General features: G+C 40.8%; 2 protein-coding genes across 5 annotated transcripts in view; one reads left to right on the top strand and one right to left on the bottom strand.

Moving 5' to 3' along the window:
• Positions 1-3,969: 3,969 nt before the first annotated feature.
• The window catches only part of LOC119730296, a 47,783-nt gene continuing 34,742 nt past the window's right edge, over positions 3,970-17,010 (top strand). For 2 of the 4 annotated variants that reach the window (XR_005271354.1, XR_005271353.1), the window contains exons 1-2: positions 3,970-5,196; positions 6,211-6,961. Coding sequence is in view for 1 of the 4 variants with exons in the window: in XM_038203114.1 (XP_038059042.1) it covers positions 4,007-5,196; positions 6,211-6,487 (1,467 nt within the window). In the remaining 3 variants the exon portion in view is untranslated. Of the gene's footprint in view, positions 5,197-6,210; positions 7,046-17,010 lie in introns of those variants that run through there. The other 2 variants (XR_005271355.1, XM_038203114.1) reach the window with 2 other exon arrangements.
• LOC119730295 lies at positions 11,920-16,413 on the bottom strand. Its single transcript, XM_038203113.1, has 2 exons — positions 15,876-16,413; positions 11,920-14,299 (listed from the first exon to the last, which is right to left on the bottom strand). The coding sequence occupies exon 2, from the start codon at positions 14,135-14,137 to the stop codon at positions 12,632-12,634; it is 1,506 nt and encodes a 501-aa protein (XP_038059041.1). The 5' UTR covers positions 14,138-14,299; positions 15,876-16,413; the 3' UTR covers positions 11,920-12,631.

Genomic DNA, 17,010 nt, shown 5'->3' with positions numbered 1-17,010 from the left:
TCCACCGCATAGAGCAATGCTGCTGTTGTACCTTGGTAAAGGGTTACAGGATCATCTTTAAGATTTATGAGGCGCAAGGGGACTACACTGGAACCAGTTCTGACTACTGAAGGTGCTACCAGGATACGGTTTTTCTCTGTCATCGAGATTGTGGGCTCTATCAGTCCACATGGTACCATCATATCGTGCACCTTCCAGACTCCCTTGAACAAGCATTTCCATCCTCGGAGGAACAACAACAGTTTCAACTACTGTCACTCTACATGTACATCTCTGTTGTCTCTCCGCTGTCTCCCAAAGAGGCAGCGCCATCCCTCCCCAATCGAGGCATTTTGTAAAAACTTGGTAGTTTTATTTTTTATGTTTGTAAATATTGTATGTTCCCTTTAAGCATCCAAACAACTATTAGCATTTTTGAAATAGTAAAAAAGACAAAGTTTAAGTAAAAAATATTAATGGAACACCTGATTATTTTTAATTGTATAATAGCAAATTAAAGAGGGAAATGATTTAACTAAGTACATAATTTAGTATTTAAATTTATTGTCCAAGGTTACATGTATGCAAATCTCCTATATGTCATGTACATAATCTGGAGAAAATGTGCATACTTTGTGCATGCGTAATTCCGTTACCGTAATTCCGTTACCGTTTCGTAATTCCGTTACCACTTGGAAAAATGCCAAGAAATTACTATTTGAAAGTTTTTATTTTTAATTTATGTTTGTAGTAGGGTCTTTTCTCAACACACATGATTTGAAGAAAAAAAACAAGAAAATTTGTGAAAAAAGTAACTTTTGCCATTTATTCGGTAACGGAATTACGTGCTAATTTTGACATTTTTAAATGACTACCTACACTACCGTATATATATATATTTATATATATAGATTTTTTTTAATGACGCTGAGTAATGTTAGTAACTTGTAACATTGTAAAATAAATCAAACCTTTCCCCTGTAATTCAGAAAGTAATACATACACAAAATTTTATTCTTTTACCAAATCTGAACGTTTTTTAATCATAAATTGCAAAAATCACTGTTTTTACCAGAAATATTAATTTTTTTTCAATTTCTTTTTTGAACTGAATTCCCAATTTAATTTAGGTCTGGAAAAAGTACAAAAAAGGTTTAATATGTAAACATTTATTTTTGACATTTTTTGCTCTCCCATGGAGAATTGCCCATGCGCATACTATTGTTCCGCTCCTTCACCATACCCCCCGCGGCGCGCTCCGAGCGATCGAACCGAAAATGACTGCGATCATTCTGCGCGCGTGCACGTTTCAAGTGTCAGGTTGGCTCAGTGCTGAAAGGGCATATTTTTCATCATTTTTGCCGAAAACAGACAGAATCCACCGATGTTTGTTGGGTGCACATAACGTGAGTATATCATGACGTATTGTACGGAGTTTAGGGGCAAACTGTGCAGCGGTTCTGTGGAAAAAAGCTTGGTTGGGATGGACGTTTTTGTACTTAATTAGTGTTTTGTGCTGACAACAATTTTGCGGGGTTCTGAACCTATGAGGCTCCACTACGTGGAGCCTCATAGTTCTAGGAGTGCTCGATATACTGACTTAGTTTTAATGGAAAGAATGTAGTATCCAGACACAATGCCAGACGCCATTTCTGATGTCGTGTAGGCTACAAAGACTATAGAGAGTCGATTGCAAAAATTTCCTAAGTTTTTCAGTCCCTAGAGTTACAATTTACATTTTTGTAATAACTAACCTAGCTTGAGTAACTCCAGCTCTAATGCCCACGCATTAGAGCTGGAGTCACAACTACGTTAAAAGTACCGGGTCGTAAGAATCCCGAAATCCCGGACTCTGTATCCCCAGTGCATTACAAAAACGCTCCATTTTCCCTATGTTATTCCGACCCAGATTCCATAATATATACCAAGTTATACAATGCAACAGACATTCACGAAGTTAGTAATCGACTTCAAACAGAACAATGAAGACTAAAATATGAAATTTTTGCGATTATTTTTGTGGCGATTCTCGAGAAACCATGAGAAAACGTTGCGCGACACTATTCTGCCGACTGCCGTCGACCAAAAAACCCCACAACATTGGCAAATAAAAACATCAGATTTACCTCAAAACAGCCTCCAACTTACTAGATACGCCACCTGAGGTACAAGGAGAGATCGATGATTAAAATCAAGGTGCTAAAGTTTGCTTACAAGTCGGTTGAATAGTGAAATTTCCAGTTCAATTCCGAGAGCTCCCCTCGCGATCGATCGTTAAATTTCCGACACGGTTTTGAACGACGCGATGTAACCGTACGTGCCCAGCGTTTATTCAGTGGTCCCAGCGCGATTCCGTTACTGAGCGCGATGCATCGATTATGATAATGAGTAGACTGGATATGGTTAAAGTGCATTCGAACTATGATACAGAGTCGGGAACTAGGGCAGCTATCAGCAGAAACCAGTTCAAGCTACATGACTCCGTATCATCGTTCAAAATGCACTTGTACAAACATGATCAAGTCTACTCATTATCATAATCGATGCATCGCGCTCGTTACCGAAATCACGCTGAGACCACTGAATGAACGAGTCGTTCAAACACGAGTTGGAAATTGTTGTTCACGATCGATCTCGAGGGGAGCCCTCGGAATTGAACGGGAAATTTCACTTTTCATCCTACTCGTAAGCAAACTTTAGCACTTTGATTTTAATCATCGATCTCTCCTTGTACCTCATCAGGTGGCGTATCTAGTAATTTGGAGGCTGTTTTGAGGTAAATCTGATGTTTTTATTTGCCAATGATGTGGGGGGTTTTTGGTCAACGGGCAGTCGGCAGAATAGTGTCGCGCGACGTTTTCTCATGGTTTCTCAAGAATCGCCACCAAAATCATCAAAAAATTTCATATTTTAGTCTTCATTGTTCTGTTTGAAGTCGATTACTAGCTTCGTGAATGTCTGTTGCATTGTATAAGGTATGAATTAGGGAATCTGGGTCGGGATAATATAGGGAAAATGGACTGTTTTTGTAATGCACTGGGGATACAGAGTCCGGGATTTCGGGATTCTTACGACCCGGTACTTTTAACGTAGTTGTGACTCCAGCTCTAACGCGATAGGCATTAGAGCTGGAGTTACATGTACTCAAGCTATGCCTGACCTTCATATGATTGAGATAATATATGATGAAAAAAGGATGCAACTTTCTTTCTGTTTTAATGCCAGTTTTTGAGCCTGCACGGTATACATTAACGACTAAAAAGAAAATTTCTTGCCGATTTCTTTGTGATCAGGAAATGCAGAACGGTAGCTCCAGTATCACACCTGGAGATAGCGGCATTTTTTATCAGTAACCTAGGGAGTATTATGTTTATTCATTAGGAAAGAACAATGACATCACAGCATAATACTTAGTTGACTCGCTACATTAAAGGAATTTAAAGAACAGATGTCGTCAGGTTGCCACAATAGCCTAGTTGCTAGTGGGATGAGTTTCTGATTGAAAGACCTTGGTTAGAATCATGTCCATTTTTCATCTACTGTTGTTTCTTCTCCAAATTTATCTAAAGGATCATTTTAATCAAAGGGAAAAAAGTCTGAATCCTAAGTCTCTTATGTATCTCTTTTTATTGACAAGCTTCATATTCATCAAGTTGAATACTAGTACTAAGACCTTGAATAATTAATGTTATGGTTTGTTTTGTTTAATTCCACAAATAGGAACAAACCCCATTTAACCATGGGGAACAATTTTAGTGAATATACAAAGAATACATTTATGGCTTAATACTGCTGGCTGTTGAACCCTTGCAAATAATTCTAGTGTCATAAAATTTCGTCCGAACTCCAAAAACCAGAAATTGTTCCCTAACATGGCACACTTGAAGAAGTCTGAAATACTTTCAGAATTCAGATACGATGTAGATCATCAAACTTAAATATATGCATGTGTTGATATTAATTTTTTTCCTTGTTTAATATTGCAGGCTGAGAAGTTCAGTCATCAGGAAGCCACAATCATCTCACAATGAGGATCTGTGCCAGCAAAATCTGCCACCATAGCAGCAGACATCTCAAGAAATGGCAAATTGAAAGCTGTGACGAGCACGGTCTACCACACGGCAGTTGTGGCTGCTCGCCGCCCTTTAGATTTCATTATTTCCCAGCTAACCTGACCGTTCGGGAAGAGTGGGTGGAGAGAGTCGATCGTTACGAGACCGGTGGGTCTGGCATAACACCCAGAAGATGGCAGCCACGAATAGACAGTGTTTTGTGCTCGGAGCATTTTGTCAACGGGGCGCCCAGCAAAGAGTATCCTATCCCCTGGTTGAAATTGGGGCGGGACTTTGGCACCCCTATACCGGCAAGGCGTGTTCTTAAAAGGAAAATACTTCCTTTGAAAAAGACATTGGAATCAGCCAAGGGTCAAGATAAAACACCTGTAGCGAAACTCACAAAATGTGTGGCTGGTAAAGACGTTCAGATGGACAGTGTTTTGTCAGAGCACAGTTACAGCTATAGTTGTCGCTGCTGTGAAGCTTGTACTTGCCGAGGCTGCTGTGACAAAGACTTGAAAATAAACCAGCTGTCACACCGCATACATGAACTAGAGAGCATCATCACTAAGAAAGCAAAATTGATCATGGTGACCAAATATGTACATTGCGGACAAAAGACGACCATAAACAATCGGAAAGACATCGCCACCAAGATATCAAAATCGGTAGCGAAGACGAACACCAAGGATGTACATTTGAGACAAAAGACGCCCGTAAATGATACAGAGGAAATCGTCTCCAAGAAATCGAAATTGGTAGCGGAGACAAGCACCAAGGATGAACATTTCAGACAAAAGACACGGTCTGAGCCCACCAGCGTTTCTACAAAGCTGTTGACATCGAAGACGAACACCAAGGATGTACATTTGAGACAAAAGACGCCCGTAAATGATACGGAGGAAATCGTCTCCAAGAAATTGAAATTGGTAGCGGAGACGAGCACCAAGGATGAACATTTCAGACAAAAGACACGGTCTGAGCCCACCAGCGTTTCTACAAAGCTGTTGACATCGGATAAGAAAGTCCAGTTTTACACTGGCCTCCAATCAAAAGCGGTGTTTGATTCAGTGTTCCAGTATCTGGAGCCCAAGCTGACCAACGTGCCGTTTTGGCGAGGGCCAAAGGCAGGCAACAAAGTTCGAAAAGGAGGTTTAAACAGGTACAATTTTTCTTCATTATAATTTTTTAGTATTTGAAATAATACATCTGCTACTGCATCAGAGCCTGAAAGTAAAAGGTCACACGGTGAACCTCCAGAAATCTTAATTCACACTGCCTTGCCCTTTCTCTTGCTGTAATTTTGGACAGAGTGATTTCTAGTCGTAAACACCCCAAGGAACATTCATGTTGAAATTTTATCTTGGTATTCCTCAAGAAAAATGATGAGAAATCACTTGGAGATGGGTAAAAACAAATTTAAGTAATGACCTTTCACATTCAGCATTTTCATTCTTAGGTCTCCTTGTTCGTTCTCACATTGCATGAGAACATTGGCGAGTGATCTTATACTCTTGCCCTGGCCACTACGTGGCTACATATTTCGTCACCAACACCACGAAGTAACACCCATTTACATACCAGTAAAAACTAGCAATCGGAGAAAACGGCAACTAAAGTTGAACGCCTTCTAAAACAACACTTTGCGTCAAAACGACAGAGTATTTTCAGTTGGGTTCTCGTTGTGGACACTTGATGTTCCTGAAACCGAAAAAGCTGCGAAACTGTAAATTTTCGTTTTCACGAAGTAACACTCTTCAATGTATTCAACACGAGGAAAGTGCAACTTCAGGTCAGCGCGCGCGCTCATACAACTTATTACAAGAAGAGTGTTACTTCGTGAAAACGTTTTTGCTCACTTATGAGCAGAGTGCGCGCCTTGCATTGCAATGGTAAATGGAACTTGATTGTTACTTCGTGAAAACGAAAATTGTCACTTTTGCGCAAAAGTTGCCATGGATACTTAGCGTAATTATTAAAGTAAAGCTCTTGAAGCTTTGAAACTTCGTGCAATGGTAGGCCTTGATGAATAATGTTTAAAAATCAAAAAAACTGAAAATCAGAAAAAAATATGGTTTAACACGGTAGAGTGTTACTTCGTGGTGTCGGTGACGATTTGTATGTATATTTAACGAATGATATCAACATGTTTATGTATCACATTTTCTTTTCTTAGATCATCCGTCAAGTATGGGCCATGCAGGAAACTGCAGTCTAAAGACCTTTTCCTGATGGTGTTAATGAAGCAGCACATGGGCCTGCGGAACGCAGATTTGGCTGACCGGTTCCAAGTATCAACCGGGCACTGCAGCCGAATAGTATCGACATGGGCTAAATCCTTGGCTCCGGAGTTTGGCACGGCATTGGAAGTGCTCAGCGAGGTAAAACACTGCCAATCTACAGAGAGCCTTTCCAAGGCACGCTGTGTACTAAGCAGTTTCGAGGAGTCTTGAACAGTGCCAAGATCTTCGTACAGCGTCCATGTACAAGCCTGGACCAATTCAGACAACACATCACACAGCACTGCTGAGTTACTTGTGTGTGTGCACTCCTTGTGGCAGTGTCGATCGTGATTTGAGTCAAAATCGTAGGGAGGCAGAGCATCAGATAAGGACATCGTCACAAACGTCTTGGATTTGGTCGTGCCTCAGGACCAGTACATGGTGGATAAAGGGTTTCCAGAGGAGCTGATGCTTCATGGTGCTCATCTAGAGACACCAACGCCTTCTAAGGAACAGATGTTTACCAGCTGGAACACAGCGCTGACTAAAAAGGTGGGAAACCTCAGAATACATGTCGAGTGAGCTATCTGGAGACTGAACGGTTTCGTATTCCTCAGAATACATTGCCCATAACCCTTGTGCCATAGATGACAGAGTGATCAATTGTGCAGGCCTTTGTAACTTCTATGATCATCTTGTTTAAAGGTAGGGTAGATCATTTGTCATTTGTAAATTTTGTTTTCTTTTGAAGCAACAAAAGCGCACAAAATCTAAAGACATGCTTAACCAGTTCACGCCGGGATTATTTTGACAGGAACGGAACGAGGCGCGGGATTACTTTTCACTCGACCTCATGCCAGGCGGGTTGAAGCCATCATCCTCGGGCAGCACACTCATATTTCCGGCCTCGCTCCCTGCGTGTTTATCCGTCATCCGTTCTGAATATCGCAAAACCTTTGGGGACATGCATGTCATCCGGTGTGAACAGGTTAACAACTAACCTGATGAACTTTAAGCTCTGTGAGTGCAGTTTATTCAGATTGCAGCTACGCGAGTTCGCACCCTGAACCAACGAATAATATCAAAAATGCGTCACTTGACTCATCTTTGGGAATGGCCATCTTTAGTTGTTTTCTTCAAAATGACAGCATGCCAGAAAGAATAATTTCACAGGGAGGTTATAGCCATCCCATCTTTAAACCAAGTAAGCGTTACGACTATAAGTTGTCAGTTACTTTTTGGATAGCTGCAAATGATCTACTCTATACCTTTTAATGGAATTAGAAATTACATACATTGTACATATACATACATATACGGGATGTCCCCCAAAAACCGAACCCTCAAAGCACCCTCTTTGTCACAGCTTTATAAAGCAAAGTCAATTTTATTTTGATTTGTCCATAAAACCTTAATTTGTTAGCTTTAATATACTGAAAACATAATTTCAATCGGTTCAAGACTTGTTGAGTTGTGGCAAAAATTATATATTCATTTTGTCCACAGCGTCCATTAGTCTATGTAGTACACCTTTGCTTCGCAAGGGTCTATGATATCTGATCAGTCAGTTTCCGTGTCACGCGTAGCTGCTCTATTTTCTCGTCTACAGAACTGACAGCAACGTGAGGCCAGCAAACGATGGCCGTAAAAAGGGCTTCAGAAAATTCAGAATTTTCAGGGCAAACCACAACCGATCCAAACAAACGAAGTTCTTTTTGGTAGTTACTTAAAGACCTACTTATTACATCCATCAAGGCTTTTTTTTTCTCAAAAAAAGGATTTCGATGCATTTTGACGATATTATTTCACGGACAAATCGACTAAAAATTAGGTCAAGAAATTTCCGGTTTTTTTTTTTAGAACGACGAAAGTCTCCCGAATGTTGAGGTAATCAAAGGAAAGAATGAACCTTCATCTACAAAAAACTTGTGAACGTGATGTCGTTAATACATGTATTTTAAGAATTCGACGTACATTGTACACCTACATATGTACATGTAATGCATGTAAAGTTTCCAACAACTTCCATTTTTCACAACGCGAAAAGATCGTCGCCATTGTAAAGCATAGAAAAGGGAACTCAAACACAGTGTGACCTTGTGACCCATATGCCCACTGATTGGTCGAGCTCGAGTATGGCCTGCTTAATATTCATAAATCATTCATTGCACGTTCGCACGTGCTATTCACAATGTTTTCAGGCCAACGTATGTCTGCGTACTTACATATGTGTACGTTCATTTACACGCGTACATGTGATTGCAAATCATGAAATCTTGCAAAAGTCTTCATTTTTCAACCGGCGATTTGGACCAAACATTAGAAGTCTCCTGCACGTGTTTCACATGAAAATGAAGCGTATACTTTCCTCTATCTACTGAGCCTTGCCGTTTCTTTCGGTCTTTTTTAAGAATCCAATGTACATGTACACCTAAACACTATTGGCCCTCGCTTTTGTTGATAAAAAATATGATTTTGTTTGACAGGCCGTAACAACCCTTTATATTTGTCAAAAGCAGTTATTTTTGCTATCAAAATACTTGTAAAGCACACGATTTCAAATTTTCACCTATTTAGCCATTCTGGCCAAACAGTGCATGTATCCAGGCACTTCTCGTGTTTTTCTGTAGTCTCGAATAAATCTTGTAAAATCTCGCGTACACTTTTGGGCCATGCGTGCTTGACCTTGGGACGAGAAACTGAGATCAAACAGGGCTGTGTGCGTGACACGGCCACTGACTGTGATCAGAATCGCTGATTAATTATGCAAGACAACCGCCTCTTGACCTCTAGATGTTGACCAATCAGCAGGTGCTTTCTATATCGGGTCTTTGTTCATTCATCCGTTTTCGCGTCATAGACATCGATAATAAAACCTAGACACGACAATAATTCACTGTGAATTGAGCAAACAAAGGCTGCGGTCATGGACTCTGTATTTATAATACACATGTATGCGATACGCGTATGCCTTGCCAAGCTTGTCGAGGTGTTACAGATCTATGCCCGGCCATTCGAACTGACCAATCAAAAACTTTAGTCCAGATTTCGGAATGAAATGACGTCACGATTTAGTAAAGTCGACTCCAATTGTCTGGTGCGCGGGATCGCAGAAATTTGCATGCTTAGATCAGACGTTTTACCGGAGACAGGGCTCCATGGAGAACAAGTGATACTCGGACTAGGCGTTCATGAGAACAAGGTTCAAAAGTTGCATCCATGAAACAACCAAGTATAGGGCATCAGAACAGTAGCCTAAACATCTAAAAAGTTAAACAAAAGTCTTTTTCACTTTCAGGACTACCATTTCTTCCAAAAACAGGAAATGACCTTTGTTACAAACAAATTAAAAAAAAACATAAAAGAACCATATAAAGGGAGAAATATTTTAAAAGTCAAAGAAAGCAAAACTACCCTCACCCCAAATCCGTCACATTCCTAACAAATGACAATTTCATTTGTAAGACCGCGGACAATATGAAAAAGCGACACTTGTATGAATTGACAGAGCTCGATTGGAAAGATTTCTGTTTTTGCTGAAAGGCTGATGAACTGTACTTTTCAAATATGTATCAATGTTTCTGAGAAACTTTTAAAAAGCTGTAACAAAGAGGGTACTTTGAGTTTGAGGGTTCTTTTGTGGGGGGACACCCTGTAGTTTAGAATCACAATTGAAGCTTTAGTGGTGTGGTCTCATCAAGAACTTTGGCTAGATGCAAGCAGTGTCAATCCTGGATGATTCGCCCCTTTTCATTCTGGCCTTTCAATTGTGTTTTTTTCTTGAGTAACCATACAATGACTGATAGTAGATTCATGTGTACATTGTAAACTCCGCATGACGTAGCCATAATGTGGTATCAGAAATCTCTGTATTTAAGGGGTCATGAGATTAATTTGTTTTAGGAACAAATATGAAAACTATTTGGCATCCCTGTTTTATTAAAAAGTGCACTTCTTTACACATTTAAAGTTTTCCATGCTTTTCTGGACAACTGAGAGCGATGTTGCTGTGTTGTCATTTCAGGAAGACACTGTTCAGTTTAGGGGTGTTGCGTTCAAATTACATTGTAGGCCTATGTCAATTAAAAACATTTGTGACAAAAGTTTGCTCATTGGCTTACTGCCAAAACATTTAAAATTCTGACAACTTGTAGTGCTGAAGTACAATGTACATATATGTAGCAGTAACGTTGAGGTTTATGCCTGAAATTACATCACACTTTTGCTCATTTGCATTAACATAAAAAGGCAACAAATGGGCCTACCCTTGGAAATTGCAAAAACAAAAATGGAAATAAGGTTTAATGGGACACAAAGGTATACTTTCAAGGATTGCATTAAAATAAATTATAGGTCCTATAAACCAAAATCGTTCCCTATTAGGAATTATACAACACCTGAATAAATCCCCGTCATCTGATTGGTGGATCGTTGATCACATGTCATTGAATTATTTGTACCAATGCACAGCGCGCGCGTGGCGCGCAGCGCACAGTGCAATGGAAGTACTATTGCACTGTGATTAGAAGTACCATTGCACTGTTACTGCACATGTTGCTGAAGGTGGCGCTGTGGTGTTTAAATTGGCAATACAATAAAAGTTCTGGACTTCTTGAACTGTTTAAGTTCTAAACTTATGGAAAAGTTTTAAATTGAGATAAATTGAATATGATAGTTCTCAACCTGTTGAACAGTTTGCATAAATTAAATATAACTCTGAACTTGTCAAACTTGTCAAACAATTTTTAACTTGAATAAATTGGCTATTAAAAGTCAACCAATCAGATGACGAGGATTTATTCAGGTGTTATATAAAACAAATAATGAATGTTTCACGTTCGTGCAATAGAAAGAATAATTTCATTCGGTGACAGATGAAATGTTCCATTCCACTCGGCTTCGCCTCGTGGAATGGAACATTTCATCTGTCACCTCATGAAATTATTCTTACCATTGCACTCACAAACATTCATTGTATTAATAATGCATGGTTCATTTTAGACAAAAAGATTGGTTTTTCAATGACCAGAATTTTTGTTTGAAAGAGTCAACTGTACGTAAAAGACATAATAAGTATTGTATATTTCTTTGCCAGATTTTGTTAATTTCAATTTTCAACCAGTTACTTGTTAACTGTCTGCAAAAAAAATAGTCACTTGGGATACATGGCCTACATGTACATGTACAGTATTTAAATGTTGTAGCCGAATCCAACACTATCACACATAAACGTGAATACAAGTACTCGCAGTCACACATACATGTACAGTGTATGGGAAGTCAAAATAAACCGTTTTGTTAAACTTAAGTCGGATTTGGAAAGGCATCTCTACAAATCCCAGGATTGGGGAAAAATTATATAAAATAAAAAGTAAGAACTAGTAAGAAGTTTTCGGCTACCAAAAAAAGGGAGGGGGAATCTGTAGGCCAAGAATACATAAATTGTGATTATTTCTGTCTTGACATTCTCTTGTAAGTTGTTAGTCTTTCATGTTACAGTGCAGGCTCAAAAATTGGCATTAAAAAGTTGGTATATCAAGCAGAAATTGCAATGTGGCAGTGACCTACCGGTACCTCTTTTACAAATTTGTTCCCCTCGACTTGCTTTAAGTCACATTGTGGCGCTGTTTTCAAGATGGCTGCGGAATGTGAAACTTATTATCTAGCATGTCTAGTGGACAACGTGTCTTTGGATTCTAAAATGGCACATTCCAGATGAAAGTGCACAATCATTAAAACAATACGTGCAGTAAGACCTGCACCTCAGAAAAAGTTTACCCATATTTGTTATAACCTTTGAAATCTTATTGGAACTACTGAAAGTTTAATCCAATAAGTCAATGCAAGTCAAGGATTAAAGGGTATTTTGCGGATTGAGTATTTTGAACTAAATGATTTTCTTGACACTTGAATAATTTGCAGATCAGATTGTACAGTTTGAAACATGCACATGTGCAACCTTTAACGACTGTAAGTCAAAAGTATTTGAACGAATTTTTCTATCCACACAAACTACATACCGGTACGTTGAATTGTTTATTTTGTAAGATGTGTGTACATTTTCTGCTGAAATAAGTTCGAATAAAAAGGCTTTATAGTTGTTTGCAAAACAAAATACATATTGCTTTCATTTATATTGTTATTTGATTTTAATAATCGAAAGATATTTTGTGTACATGTAGATTGTCTGAGCAAAGGAACATACCTCGGCTAGATATGGATATTTAAACAAAAAACGTGTCTAACTAAATTCATAACATAGTAGAAGACTAGAAGTGTTCTTTTAATATTAAACATTTGATGTTTAATCCAATAAATTTTAATCCAATTAAAACACTGCCAATTAATTAACTGTGTGAAGTATAAATCGTCTGGTCATGTGTTTTCGTTCCGACTTTTCTTTGATTGGACCTGAGGGGCGTACTTTAGGGTCAGAAGCGCAAGTTGGTGTTGTAAGGGTTCGTTCTCACTGGATTCCTCGATTAAAGCTTCGTCTGCTTTGGCCCACCTGATGTACCGACAGTGTTTCATCTCTTCAAACAGTTTTCCGTCCTCCAAGTCCTGAAGGTTGGCGACATCGTCCGTCTGCAGAGACTCCCGCCGGAAATTGCGGTAGCTTTGCATTTTCTGCACCTCATCTTGTAGCGTGTCGAAGGTGGTGGCATGCATGATCTGCGTGCTGACCCTGCGCAGTTGACGTCTCGGTGTTGAGCGTGATGTGGACGAGGCAGTCTGTTGCATGAGGGTGGACTGCCTTTCTTTCTTGGCACCGGGATTGTTACTGATCCCACGTGACTCGGGCGAAAAGGCTGGCGAGGAGAACTTACTGTGGGCCAGCGAAGGGGCCTTGGTGGGAGTGGACGCCCGCGAGAGGACGCTCATGTCAAGACCCGACTTGGGTTGCTCATCACAGTGGCCGTGGTGTGGCGACATGTCATCAATGCGTATAGACGGCGCTGGCATTTCACCTTTTGAAGTCATGCGACGGACGTGGTTCTTCAGCTGCACTTTGTACATGTCCAGGTAATTGGTTCGCAGCACCTTGCTATTGGAGTCCAGTTGTTGCTCGGCAATGGTGGCGCAGGTACCGACACTCGTCTGAGGGCGTCTTTTCTTTGGCCGCGGTCTTCGGGAGTAAGACATCGGGCTGGACTGAGGACGCATGCCGAGCTTCTTCATGACCATTCTCACTGATTCCTCAGCCGCTGCCGTGCTCTCATTGTCTGCCAGGGCTTTGCTTGCCTCGCTGATAACGCTCTTTGTCCTAGTCACCGGCGTTGCCCACTTCCCATCAGTCCTGTCTCCCTGCGTCGGTGTCTCCATCTTCTCTCCGGTGCCACCCGCGGCAGTCGCATGCTCGTCTGCCCCATCGCCTTCTGGGAAAACCTCCGCTGCCTCCTCAAAGTCCTCCAGTACCTTCCGATAGTGATATATCTGGAGCTGATCTGATCTCATCGAGGACAGTCTTCTCTTGGACATCTTGTTGTATTCTCTGGGAGGCGGTTTGCTGGTGGCCACCGATTCAGCGTGAGACGCATAGCGCTGTTGTCCCCTGACTCTCTTCTTAGGAAGCAGGGTGGCTAGTTCAGCCGGGGTGGGGAGAGTCGTGGCGCGGGGACGGGCCAGGTACGATGGCATCCCCTCGGGCTTGGCCAGCCGCGGCATGGGGCACTCCTTAGACGACACTCGCCAGATCCCCTCATGAGACTTGCGGATGCAGAGGTCCCGGTCCTTCTCCAGGACGTTGACCACTTTCTTCAATCTCTGCTCCTGCGTGCGGTTCTGCATCTGGGCCTTGACAAAGATGCGGCTGGAGCGGGCTTTGAGCTTGTCCAGCAGCCGACGGTAGTGGCGCTCGGTGCTGCCCGGTCCGCCAGTCATGGCGACGACCTTCTGTTTAACAAGTCAAAGGAAAACAGCTTGTATAGACGAATACAACTTTTGTACAAGTATCCTTGGTTGATCTGACTCACTGCTTATCCGTTAAGTGAAGTTTTGTATCTCATTGATAATGCTGCTGCATAATCTGATGATGTCAGTATCCTGCAATCAAAACAAATGTTTAATGTTATTATTATTTAAGCCTTAGTATCACTTTAATTCAACGCAAGGACGATAACACTATCACATTGGTAGCAGACCTGCCAATCACTGACAGCGGCCAGGCACGGTTGAGTGACATTCAGCTGTCCACGGGCGACCAAAACCCGGCCAAATTACAGACTTGACTTCAAGTCGTAAGGTTTCGCCTGCGAATGGACACAATGTAATTGTTATCGACAAATCCACTTAGCTACAGGGATCCGCGTTTTCAAAGGCAGCAGCCAAACCAGAAATTTGAACACAAACACATTAATTGTGCCATTTAATATTAATTTGTTGCCTAAAAAACACGAGAAACCTTCCTTCGCTTTCGTAACACACAATAAGATTTTTCCGGGTGGGCAGTTTCTAAAATAAAAGTTACACTGTTCCTCACTTTGATGGTGCTTTTTCATTGTAAAGAACCGGTCACTCGTTGGCATTACGGATACACCGTACCACGAGTATCCATGAGTAAAAAAAATAATTGCAAAGACATGAAGCAGAACGCGACAACGAGCCTGGAGTACAACTTCCATTGAAGAAAACCTTGTGTCACAATGGGCTTGCGAGCAACGAACCCATCGATAAATAGTATCCTGGAATTAGCTGACTTATTGATGTCCGTCCTCCAACCTCCCGCCAAGAACCCATGGAAATACACCAAACGCGGGGAGAATAGCTGAACACGTGGCCAATTATTATTAATGTCCTTACACCTGATTGAGCAGCAACACCCAACAGTGAACTCCGTAGCCAGAAAAAACAACATACAGAACACCAACAAAAGAAATGTTTTCACTCCACGTCTCATACGCATGTCGTTTCCCGAAATTTGATCTTTTTTTGCGACGTAAGTTAAAAACATACATGTATGTATCTCCCCAGAGTCAGCACATGCTCAGAAAAAGCCACAGCAATCTCAATTAATATTATACCCAATTTAACGGATAAAAATCTGTATACCGATATTTCACAAATTAGGACTCGCGCGCTAAACTTTTTTTTTTTTTTAACACAGCGAATTCCCCCCCCCCATTTATTTCAAGATTATGATGCACATTATTACACATTTCCCGGCGCATTATACCTTGCGGCACAGAACACATCATTATTGAATACAGTTCTCGATAATTCATGGTTATACCTTTGCCCTATTGGGACCTCTGACTCACATTGTCAGAGGGAAACGAGGAAATATCAACCCCACGATACTCATTCATCAGTTTGGGTGTTTATTTACAACACCGGTCGTTTCTTTTAGTTCCTTGTCAGGTGGGAAATTTCGGGGAATTCTTTTTAAAGGGGCCTTCGGTCTCCGGTAGCATTTGATTTTACAACGTCAACGACTGACTGAGAGGGTTCGGACCAAATATCGCCCAAAAAATGAAAGGGATAACTTGACTTTTCGAAAATGTATATATTTTTAATTTTCGGGGAACAAACTTAAAACATTATAATATTTCAGAAAAATTGGAAAATGTTACTTGACGTGACAGACTCTTTCGTAACTCGTAAATGTTTTATCTTATCTTACCTCAAATTGTACTTTTCACATCCATGTGAGAGCAATTGTTCATGGCGGCGTTTTACGGCTACTAGCAACCTTGTAGATATCCAACTATTATCATTCGTAACTACCAGCATCAACTAAAACCTCGTTGATTGTGGGCGGGCGTAAGATGGGTGGCGAAAACAAACAACAACGATTAGTGTGGAGTGTTTAATTAACAACGGACTTATCTCTCAGTTAGTTCAATTCACCGCCAGTTCAAGTGACCGCTAGCCGAGATATCGTAGTGCGGTCCTTTAGATGTTGAAAACGGTCTTGATTCTCTGAAATGATGGTATTGGATCAGGGAGAAGTCTTGGCACGCTTAGGCACACCACACAGAGATGAAGGGAAGTCGTTGCTTGCTTCGCATAAAGTGTCACACGTCAGTTGAAGGACATTAATGTTGCTTCTTTTTAAGCGTTTCCGCGAACTCCTTGACCGACTGACATTCGCTGCACATGGGCGCCTAAACCCGTTCTGTGATCCGCAGGAGAGTGAAAAGTGTGCAACGGCGAACTTTTTATTGTGACTTGTTTATCGCGGTTATGGTTGTTGCGAAGTCCATCTTTTGTCCATCACTTCAGGCTTAAGGTATACTGTACCAATAATCGATACCGCGCCATTATTCGAAGGTTTTCATGTATTGATTTAACCACAAACCTTGTAACGGGCTTGGCTGAAAGGAATCAATTTACTTATTAATAATTCATTATTACATGAAGTGGGAAAATATCTCCGTTCCACGTGCCTGTGTGTACTTTATATGAAGACCTCAATTATTTTATAATGATGACGTCATGCACGCAAAGTTAGAAACTATGACGAAAACGCGTAGGGTTCTCAGTATTAAGTTCGTGGTTCGATTTCTCTCCTGGCCCTCATTTTTCCCTTTTTTTCTACACTCTTCGATTGTTTCCCCCTTATAACTGTTAGGCCCTATTGTTTAAGTGGGATTCGAATTTTATAGCACAAAAGTTATTTTTCTTTTCTGAATTGAGGTTCGTAGTTCGATTCCTGTCCTGGTCTTCATTTCCCCCCCCCCCTTTTTTTTCAACAGTTTTCGACTTTTTCCCTGCAACTGTTATTATTAAAGTCGGATTCGAATTTTATAGCAGAA

The sequence above is a fragment of the Patiria miniata genome, unplaced genomic scaffold (genome assembly GCF_015706575.1).
Source record: "Patiria miniata isolate m_02_andy unplaced genomic scaffold, ASM1570657v1 HiC_scaffold_22, whole genome shotgun sequence".
Classification (NCBI taxonomy): domain Eukaryota; kingdom Metazoa; phylum Echinodermata; class Asteroidea; order Valvatida; family Asterinidae; genus Patiria; species Patiria miniata.
Note: the sequence above shows the minus strand (reverse complement) of the source record. Positions and strands in the feature narration are given on the sequence as shown.